Here is an 11,680-nt window from a genome sequence, read left to right on the forward strand (position 1 = left end):
CATTTCTTGTTTGCAAAGCATATATTGGTCAGTATCGCTTTCTTTTGAAATTTCTGGAACATGCTGATAAACTTGAAAGAAACCTAATAGGGAGCCAAGGACAAACTGAAGCTACTTGGCAGTATTTGAAGATCCGTGAATATAAGAACCATTTGCAAAGCAGTGAGGATGCCTAACCTGCCACCGAAAAAGAGATCTGAAGGTATAAAATAAATCAAGTGGAAGGCTGTGTGAACAGGTGGAATGGCAGTTAGCAAATAAAAAGGATGATGGACAGCACTGCCCTTTTAGAGATCTATCCTAATCAGTATCATCTGCCTAAGGCCAATATGAAGATTTTGTACAAAATAAAGCCCAGTTTACCACTTCTGTTCCTATCTGTTCTTTATGAGGCCTGTGAGAGATAAAGTCAAGGGAGTAAGATCGAGGTTTGTGTGCCAAATTAGTCCAGACCATGCAGCAAGGCAAAAGTGAGTGGTCCAAACATATTTGTAAAGAGTAACACGGTATGCCGGGCGTGATGGCGCACACTCGTAATCCCAGCACTCAGAAGACTGAGACCAGAGGATTGCGGTTCGTGGACAGCCTCAACTACTCAGTGAGTCCCTCCGAAACTTAGTGAGACCCTGTTTCAAAATAAAGAATAAAAAATAGAGCAGGGAGTATAGCTCGGAGGTCGAATGCCCCTGGGTTCCATCCCCTGACCCTCAAAGAGGAAAAAAAAAGAAAATAATACACAGTATGAAGTTAAGTACATGAGTTCCAGAGCCAGACTGTCTAGGTTTCAAATTTAGCTCTGCATCCTACTAACTATGCAACTTTGAATATGTTATTAAACCATCTCTTGGCCTCAGTCTCTCCAGCACCCCTTCTTACACAACTGCAGGGCAGCACCACACATGAATTCTGGTTTCCGTAACAGAACAATGAAGGTAATTTGTGTTACTGGAACTCTTCAAGTTGTGGTGCAGATTTAATCACTGAAATCAATTAGTACTTAGAAAAGTACCTGGCATTCATATTTACATCTTAAAAAACATTACCTAAAGCCAGATGTGGTGGCACATGCTTGTAATCCCAGTGCTTAGACAGAAAGAGTATAGGTTTGAGGACAGACTCAGCAAGTAGTAAGACATTCATCAACCTAGTGGGATACTGTTTCAAAATAAGAAAACAAAAATAGGGCTGGGAGGTGTCAATTGGAGGTAGAATATTCTGCGATTCAATCCCCAGTACCACAAAAAATGAATAAATAAATAAAGTAAAAACATTAACTATTAGGTTTACATGCCATTCTACAACCATCAATTCTACTGCATATGCCAATGAGGTCCCCTTTTAAAAAACATAAAGCCATTTAAAAATCATGTGAGAAATGGGATTGAAAGTATGATAAAGAAACAGAAAGCCAAATTCGGGGGTGGAGGGGGGGTTGTAACAAAAGGATGTGGGAAAAAAATAAGCTTGAAAGCATCTATGTACACAGGCTTTAGGATCATGTATATTGAACATAGTAAACACACTATATATTTAAGGAAACTATAGAACTGAGAAAGGAATTTATAAATCCTACTTCTTTTACAGAAACAGGTCATTTGAGAGACTAACAGCTTGTCTTGCCTTAGCTGCTGAGCTCATGATGGTACCAGAACTGCAGGAATGAGAACCCTAGGCTTCTTACTCCCCTAACACTGCTCCAGCTTCCCCTCCGTAAGGAGCTCCTTTGTCATCTGACTGCTAAGAAGTAACTCAATCTACCTACTTAATATTGATTTAGCATTTAGGTTACAGCTCTATGAGGATAAATATTGTAGGAAAAAGGAAAAATTTTTTGTGTGTCATTCTGAATAATTCTGTCTTGCCACAAGAGATAGCACATGTACGCATGCCCACATACAGAGAAAAGCAAAAGTACCATTCATCTATGAAGAAATAGCAAGCTAGATTTAAATGAGTATTTGTAAATAAAGGGGAGCTAGGAAGAAAAAGTGAGAACAGATGAAAAGTAATTTTATTTTTGTTTGACCTTAAGCTCACCAACTTTTTTCCTTGAACAGCATTTGTTTTTTACTTAGATGCAGGCATATTATTAACAGTGACTTTGAAGTGATACCCATCTGACAAAGATGTTCTGAATATAAACCAATCTGTATGCCAGGCAAACTTTAGGAAAACTTAACACTTCCTTTCAAAAGAAATTCTACCTCTATTCTGATGGACTTGGGTTATCAGTAAGATTAAAGGCCAAAGGCCAGACAGAGAGAAAAAAGCTCTTCCAACCACCTCTGTAACAATAAGAATTTTTTCAAGTACTAAATTAATTTCTTCAATGTAAAATGAATTCTAATTAGATGGTTTTCAGGCTAAGAGAGTTACAACAAAATACAAAATGGAGACAATATGAAAATGTAAATAATTCAAATGTTACCTAAAGTAACATATAACGAATTTGAGAATTTGCTATTATATATTTAAATTTTACTTTCAACAGTGACAAATTTATTTAAACAGTAATATTTTTCTACCTTTTTCAAGATAATAAAAATAAATTAACATGCTGAAGATATTAGTAAAGATACTTCACCTTTTGATTATGTTCCCTTCAATGAAGATCTGTAAAAAATTTTCTAATTAACTTTCAGATCCCCCCACCACCTTTCTGTTCCAAGAAATAGCATCTTTGAAATAATCTACAGGAACACTACGCAAATCAAAAACAGATTTATAAGGCCCTATTACCATAATCACTGATCTTAACAAGCCTCCTAAATATGTCCCATATCAGTTTTCTTGACTAGAAGATAATAATACAGAAGCATTTTTAATATAACAGAACATTTAATTAAATCAGTTTCCCATCAGCCCACCGAAGACATTTCATGTGATTATATTGGCCATTTCCACTGGTTAGCAGGAGGCTCCTCCACTAATGGCTCCCATGGTTTCCACTGCAGCATTTTTCTTGCAAGACTCAGTTCACTTTCAGCCTGTTTTAAGAAAAAAGTTTTTAAAACATCATTTCACTGACTGTTCAACAGTTATTTACCATAGCTAATAACTGAAATTTAACTATGAAAGCTTTCATAACAATACCTCATCCTTTATTCCACCATCAAACACTGAACATTATATAAATTACCTTAATTCTCACAATTACACAATCATGAATAATAAAGAATATGCTTTCTTTCTTTTACTTGATTGAAATTTGATATAATTAGTGTTCAAAAATTTTATTGAGATATTTTCAATCCTGTGTTTCACAGTTCTTTGAGAATCAGATGTCTCTTCAAAAATATCAGTGGCTTTAAATTTTATTTTATCACAACCCACAATAAAAACAAATATAGTAGTTCTCTCTTATTCATGGGAATACATTCCATGGCCACCAGTGGATGGATGATAAAACCATGTAAAATAAAATACTAAATTCTACATACATATATAACTATGATAAAGTTTTACATGTAAATTAGGTACAGTAAGGGATTAACAATAACATATAATAAAAAATTACTTTATTAAGTAAAATAAGATTCTTAAACAGAAATAGTGTGACATCGAGACAGTTGATTTGATAACTGACACAGTTATGAAGAAACTAATGGGCAGGGAATTTAACAGTGTGAATAGAATGGACAAAGGTACAATTCATATTCCTGGCAGAGGAGGGTATAAGATTTCATTAAGCTACACTGAACAGCATGTAATTTAAACCTATGAATTGTTTTCATTTAATATTTTCAGATCAGCCTATCATCCCAGTACTTGGGAGGCTGGGATAAGAGGATTTCAGGTTTAAGGCCAGTCTCAGCAATTTAGTGAGATCTTGTTTCAAAATAAAAACTAAAAACGGCTGGGGATGTAGCTCAGTGACAGCATGTCCTGGGATTCAATCCTCAGTACTACTGCTTTTTTCTCCATAGTATACCACACTATTAGAAAAAGCAGTTGTATCTGAAAAAGGTAACATTATTAAAATTATAGTAATACTGTGTTACTAATCTAAGCTAAAAATAATACAAATGTGCTGATTAATTTGAAACAGAAGATCAAACTCCAATCTTCCAAAAGAAGTCTCAAAAATTCAAGTTATAATCAATTATTTAAAAAAAAAAAAACAAAAAACTGACATCCATATGTGAGAAGTGCCAGCCAGGTATGGTGGTACACACTTGTAATCCCAGTATTTAAATGTCTGAAACAGGAGGATCTCTCAGTTAGTGGAGCGCCTCAGCTACTTAATGAGTCCCTCCACAACTTAGTGAAACCCAGTTTCAAAATAAAGAATAAAAATAGGACTGGGATGTAGCTCAGAATGCCCCTGGGTTCCATACCCAGTACGACAAAAAAAAAAAAAAAAAAAAAGGAAGAAAGAAAGAAGTACTGTATTTTCTAAACATAGTCTTATATATAGTATGTGGTTTTTACTTCTTTCCGGAATTTCAATTTTGTGCCTTTACATAAAATGAACATTTGAAGTCAAACATCTAAATGTTCAACTTTTTCTTTACCTGAAGAATCACCTCTTCTATTTGGCCAAGCTGAAGTTTGTCTTCTAGTTTTTTTACATCTGGCTCCTGGAATTCAGAAGGAAAAAAGTTAAGGCACTGGAACATAATACCCAAAGGTTTTAATAACTTATATTTTAAAAAAAAATACATAAAAAGCACATGTAACAAACCTAATTTTTCTCTCATCATGCTCTCAGTTGATTTTTACCAAATATTTCATGAAAATACTTTTTATCTCTCTGCCTTGTTGCTTTAATATTAAAAAGTTAAATATGTATTGACATGCTTATCAAAGGGAAGACATATGATGTCTCACTCTAAAATAGATTTTAGAGACATTAATCTGTAAGTTACTTACAGAACAGCCAAGCTCAAGCTAAGAATAAAAGCCCCAAATCAAACTGCACTATTCTGCTGTATACCTATGGAGAAGATAGGAATTGTCTTTAAATATAAAGTTTGGTAATCAAGTAATAATAAATATATACTAAGGTAATTTATGCATGTATGTAGAATATTTTCATAGAGTATGAACTGAAGTTCATAAAATAACTGTCAGTGTGAAAATTTAATAAAGTGCTATATAGCTTAGTATGAAAAAAATTATCAATGGGCTATTGTAATCTCAATTAAGAAGCTATAAAATACTTGTATTAGTTTGCTTACCTGCTGTAACAAAATACTATAGAGACCAGGTGGGCTAAAGACAGAAATGTATTTTCCTACAGTTCTGAAGACTGGAAGTCCAAGATCAAAGTGACAGCAGAGCTGGTGTCTGGTAAGGCTCTTCCCCGTAAGCTTCAGACATCTGTGCTGGCTTCTCCCCGTGCACTCCCATAGCCTTTCCTTGGCATATATACCCATAAAGGAGCTAGCAGTCTGGGATTCTTTCAAAAGGATGCTAAGCCTACAGGATCACAGCCCCACTCCTATGACTTCATTTTACCTTAATTACTTACATAGAGGCTCCACCGTTAAAGTTATCCTGTTAGCTATGGATTCAACATATAAACTTCTGGGGGACGCAAACATTCAGTCTCAGCATAATAATTCTCAATATAATTTTGGGTAGTTAAGGAAATCTAATTTGGTCCTCTATGCAACATGGTACTTTTAAAAGTAGTTTTGAAAATTTTCTTTGAAAATAATACATATTTTTGTTTTATTCTTCTCTACTCTGATTACAGAAAAGCGATCTAGATTGATATATTTGTAGATAAGAAGCAAAAAGTTAATAAAGAACCAGAGAAGAAAGAGAGGTAAAAGGTACAGCTATCATGCTATGTCAAGCAGGGACTTAATCTTATTTCTGCACTCTTGATAGTGCTTTGCATAAAGCACTCAATAAGCGAGGGTTTGCTGAATGAAAGGGAGAAAAGATGAAAAAAAAGCACCAAGAGAATACAAGTAAGCAAGAAAGTGTTTAGAATATGCTAAAAATAAACAACTGAACTTTTCTGTTAAATGTTATATTGGATATAGAAATCCAAGAAAACACTTACTTAGGTACTTACCGCTTTAACCATATCCAGCTTCTCATTCGTAATCTGTTCTGTGTATTTTCTATATGCAGCATTTTTAGGAATTTGATCAAGTACATCAAGAATCTTTGCATACAATATTCTTAGCCTCTGGAAAGATAAACCATACAAATTTTCATACATTACAGTATTACCAAATATTAGGTACAACACTTATAAAACAAAACCTCACTGACAAAAAATTACAAAAGGATATGCATCTGTTTTTTAAAAAACATTTAGATCTTCATTTTTGCAACTTCTTCATATCTGTATCCTATTCCAAACCCTTACAACTTAAGAAAATTTTGAGTATAAATGTGAAAAATCTTCCTGTATTGTATGTATAACAAAATATGTGCATAAGTCAAAGGTATAGTAAGAGGCAGAAATGAAGCTAATTTATTGCAAATAACCTCTCTTAGAAATAAGATCACCTAGAAAATCAGTATTTCTCAAAGTGGGGTGTAGGTATCTCTTTTATTTTTTCAATTTTTCTTACTAGAAGGCTTTAGAAAGCATTACAGCATCGGTATGATAAATTTTAACTGAATAGTTACAGTAGTTAGTGCTTTTGCTTGTGATTGTAATTGTGTTGGTAACACAAAAATAAGAGTAGTTCAAAGACTCAATAGGAAAAAAAGCAAGAGAACAGAGTACAGTGTATATTGAAGCACACTGACTTCAAATTCAGTAGAAGGCAATTACATGGTAAAAAAAGTTTGAGCAGATCCTAACTCTGTTTTTTAAGTAATAAATATAATTATAAATATACTTGGTACTTAAGAATTCATTGTTTTTCTTTGTATTTAATGTGGAATTGTTTTGTTTTATACATGGTACTAGGAATTAAACCCAGGGTCTTGTGCACAATTGGCAAGCCTTCTACCACTGAGCTATATCCCTGGCTAGAAAATTTGGTTTAGTTTAATTATATAAAATCTAAAGAAGGTATTTCTTAATTTCATTCGTGTGTGTGTGTAATCTTAAAGGTAGAACCTATGTCAAAAAACAAAATGTATTTGTTACATAAACATACATATAGACTGAAGGGAATTTTTACAATATTTTTAGTATACCAATGTTTAACTATGACAAGTCATCACAGAAATGGTAAAATCTAAGATCTAAAGGGATAATAGGACTTGGAAACTTTAGGTGCTGAAAAATGGAGTTTATACATAGCATACAGAGGATTAAATGGCAGAAAATAGAGGTATCATAAAAGCAGTAGCATATAGTTTGATTTTCCTAAACGATGCTGTCCAATAAAGCAGCTGCTAGCCAAATATGGCTATTGAGCATCTTCCATGTGGCTAGTTCAAACTCAGACATGCATGTAAAATAGTTATTTTTACAATTAGAAACTTTACTTTTTAATTCAGTGTAAAAAAAAATGAAGTATTTTACTGATTATATATTAAAATATTAATATGTCAGATCCATCAGGCTAATTAACTTTTGCTGCATTAACAAAGTGATTTTTAGGAAACTTGAAATTCCATTCAAATATACCTTATATTTGTGGCTCATATTTTTACTGGATAGTACATGGCTAGAATAAGACACATGGGAAAATGCTTAGGAGAAAAGGTTGAAAAAAGACAGAATATAAGTGATTTTGCAATCCAAGTTAGAACATTTGAGTTTTATTTGGTAATTAAAAGATTTAGAAAAATCATGTGATTAGATCTGTGCTTCAGAAAAACTAACCTGGCAATAGTGAGTTAAAAAGAATAAAAGAAGCCAGGCGTCGTGGCGCACACTTGTAATTCCCACGATTGGGAGGCAGAGACAGGAGGATTGCGCAGGTTCGAAGCCAGCCGCACTGGCTTAAGAAACCCTGTTTCCAAAATAAAAAAGTATAAAAATAGGTCTGGGAGTGTAGCCTGGAGGTAGAAAGGTTTCCAAGAACCCCAGTACCAAAAAAAAAAAAAAAAAAAAGGAATAAAAGAGAAATGAGGCACAAAGGCCAGTAATGAAATTACTGCAATTCTCTAAATAAGAACAAGGGTTTACACGGTGGTAATAACAACAGGAAAGTAAAGAGAATGGTCTGGACTCATTAAAATAGAAAAGTACAAAAGTAAGAGAAATATCAACTACAATTTAAATTCCCAACCTATGGAGTAGAAAGCTTCTGACACTATAGAAAAAAATACAGTCTACAAAGGAAGAAACCTATTTAGAAAGCCATAAATTCAAACAAAAATAAGTCTAAAATCATCACAAACTTATAATGAGTACAAGACATTAACTCAATAATTATTTACTGACCACAAATTATGTGCCAATAAGAGTTCTAATTTTAAAACAATAAATGAAAAATCCCTGCCTTCATAAAGCCTACATTCTAGTAGACAAAGACAACTAGGAAGAAAAGTCAGTAGAATAAAGTATCTTAAATAGTGATCTGGAGAGTCATTATAAAAATCCTAACTTGTATTTAGTGTATGAAATAAAAAGCTATTGAAGGGTTTTTAAGGAAAAGAGTGACGTAACCTAACATATTAGTCTGATTAGCTGCCTGGCTGAAAAAAAGCAGTAATGAGCAGGGAGAGCAGGTGGGTGGTTAACAAAATTATGTACCACTGCTATAGTGATGATGGTGACAGAGAAGAGGAGAATAGCAGAGGAAGAGGTAGTCCAAATCTGGATGTACTTTGATGGTAGGATTTAGATGATTTACTGAAGTAGCAAGACAATTTCAAGATTTCTTACTTGAGTAAAAATGGAGCTGCCATTCACTGAGATAAGCAAGACTGAGGGAATAACAGATTTTAGAAAGATCGGAAAGCCCTTTATGGTCTTGTTAAGTTTTAGTTACCTGTTTCCTGCCATAAAAATGGAGATGTTCACTAAGCAATAAAATATATAACTTTTATAAAGGAAGAGACCAGTGCTTGATAAGGAAATCTAATAGTTATCAGTGTCTAGATTGTATTTAAAGCCATTAGACTGGATCTATTCACGAAGAAAGTGCAAATCTAAATAAAGTCCCAAGAACTAAATCTTGAAGAACTATAGAGTAGGAATATGAAGAGTAAATAGAAAACAAAAGATATTAGATAGAAGAGTCCTAACACCCAGGAACCAAAGTGCTTGATGCAGAGTATCAAATTTGTCAAAATACTACTATTGGGTCAATTAAAATGAGAAATATGAACTGAACACTGGATTTGGAATTATGCAATCACGGCTGACCTTGCAAAGGGCAGTTCTGCCCAAGTCCTGCCACTAAGTACTTTCAAGGGTGGACAAGAAAGATATTAGACAAAGTACTGTTCACTTTGCATTATCTGTAAATGGAAGGAGAGGAATGGCTGGATTATTGAAAGGAGAGGGATTAAGGAAATTTTGTTTAGTTCGGGTCCCCCCCCCCCTGTTCTCCTTTAATGGAAGCATTTCTGAATACTGATGGGAAAGAATGTATTTGCTAGCGTGATACTGTAGGTAAGCTAACGTGAGTGGAATCTATGGCACCTAAGCAGAAACAGTGGAGCAGAGGTGGGGAAAGGGTATATGATGGAGATGCAGATATGGGAGGATGCTGTCAGAGCGTATGCACAACTGAAGACACAGGATTGCCAAGAAAAAAAATTCAGCATACAAATTGGCTTAATAAAGAAGTTGTGACAATTTTTTAGAAAGCCACGTCAGATGAAGGAGACACCACTAAAATCGTACCCCGCACAAGGTCGAGGGGTTCCGGGTTTCTTGGAACTCAGGATTGAAGAAAGCAAAGACGTACGTACCTCGTGCGGCGTCTCACATACAGCCAACCCCACCAGGCCAGTGGTCTGTTCAAAAACAAAACACGATTCGTGCTGTTTACTATGGGTTCCACGCGTGCTTACCCTGTACTAAGGAAAGGCCAAACCACCGGGCCCTGGCTAACCGTGTATGAGGTCGGCTAGCGGTCTCTCCTGCCGCGGGCTCGGAGCTCATCTCTGTCTCTCCCAAGCAGTCACTGGCCTGTCACCCCTGAGAGCACCGCAGAACAAGTCCCCCGACACCACCCGCACCAGTTACGACCACCACCCGCGGAAAGAGACGCTGTGACCCTTTAGCCACAGTCTAAATTCCAACAATGACCTCCACCGCTCTCACCTTCTTCAGCACGCCCGCCATGACAGCGCCGAGCAGCTGATGGCGCGCAGCCCTCTGGGAACGTCGATCAGACCCTCTCAATCGACCGTCGATGCTTCGCTCGGTTACCTGGGAAACAGCCAGTTGCCACTCCCGCCAGGCCTCCGGAAAGAGCCAAGGCTCTGCCCCGCCCATCCCGGATGGAACACTCGACGCATGCGCAAGGCGTACGCGATCCTCTGCTCTGAGCTTGGGGAAAATACCGAGAGGTTTGAGTACTGGGTTTCGACTCTCTGCCCACCTTTGGTAAATTCGTTAACCTCCCTCAGTTTATTAAAATAAGGAAGGTCCGAGCGTAGTAGTACAAGCCTGTAATCCCAGCCCTTGGAAGGCTGAGACAGGAGGATCGAAGACTCGGTAACTTAGCAAGATCCCGTTTCAAAACTTAAAACGGCTAAGGGTGTATCTCAGAAGTAAAATGCCCCTAGGTTCAACACAGCACAAAAATAAATAAGTGATGGTAGTGGGGCTTGAACATCATATACAATGCTCTCCTCTGTAGTAAAGGATCAGTATTTCTTTGTCTTAGGAACCAAAGCAGTATGCCACTTTCAACATCATTCTTTTCTCATTCATTTCACTACTAAAGAGCATCACCCATTTTCTGTTTTCCCAGTAAAACGATACCAGACCAGACCATAAATATGGAGCACTTGCTATGTATCAGTTACTAAGACATAAGTTGTAAGATAGTATCTCACGTCCTGGAATGTATATATTTATTCATATATTTATTTATATGGTCTACATATATATGTATATAAGAATATTACATACTTATATGGATTGTGTATTTATGTATGTATAAATTAAAATTTCAGGTGATTGGTAAGATGAACTGGTGAAGATCATGAATGGGCTTGCATGCCATTCTGCAGAATTTCGATTTTACTTTGAAAAATTGGGAGCAATTAGAAGATTCTTAAGCCTCTGAATGTCGCCGGCATATTTGCACCTCACACTTATTAACCATTGGGAAAAATGAATTAGAAAAGATGGAACAATATTAGAGACATAAAATTATAAAAGGGAGAGAAACCTAAACAAAGAGCAAGCAGAATGAAAGAAATAAACACTAAAAACAAAGAACATTAATAGAGAAAAACAATGAAACCAAAAGCTGGTTCTTAAAAAAAAAAAAATGGGAGACTATTAGGCCAAGGAAGAGAGAGAGAAAGAAAAGACTCAAATTGATACTCTTGATACTCTTTAATATCAAAAATAAAAGAAGAGGCCTGCATGGTGACACGTGTCTGTAATCCCAGTCCTTGAGAAGCTGAGGTAGGAGGATTGAAGGTTTGAGGCCAACCTCAACAAGTCAGGGAGACCCTTAGCAACCTTAGACTCTGTTTCAAAAAAAATTTTTAAAGGCTATGGTGTAGAGAAGAGGAAGAAGGTCCCTGAGTTCAATGGGAGGAGAAGGAAGAAGAGAAGGACTAATAACCTTATAGAAATAAGCAATAGTAAAAAAAAAAAAAAAAAGGGAAGCTATTAACA

At 35.6% G+C, this 11,680-nt stretch overlaps 1 protein-coding gene across 2 annotated transcripts; it reads right to left on the reverse strand.

The window, feature by feature from the left end:
• Positions 1–2,885: 2,885 nt before the first annotated feature.
• On the reverse strand, positions 2,886–10,165 carry NDUFA5 (NADH:ubiquinone oxidoreductase subunit A5; the record flags this gene model as incomplete). Of its 2 annotated transcripts, XM_080701643.1 has the most annotated exons (5): positions 2,886–2,987; positions 4,515–4,580; positions 6,029–6,145; positions 9,790–9,834; positions 10,145–10,165. In XM_080701643.1, 5 exons carry the CDS (start codon positions 10,163–10,165, stop codon positions 2,886–2,888), a joined length of 351 nt encoding a protein of 116 aa, XP_080557769.1. The 2 variants fall into 2 exon arrangements, with proteins under 2 accessions (XP_080557769.1, XP_080557770.1); XM_080701644.1 differs by lacking the exon at positions 6,029–6,145.
• Between the last annotated feature and the right edge of the window lie 1,515 nt (positions 10,166–11,680).

Source organism: Muscardinus avellanarius (genome assembly GCF_963383645.1).
Source record: "Muscardinus avellanarius genome assembly, chromosome: 9".
Taxonomy (NCBI): domain Eukaryota; kingdom Metazoa; phylum Chordata; class Mammalia; order Rodentia; family Gliridae; genus Muscardinus; species Muscardinus avellanarius.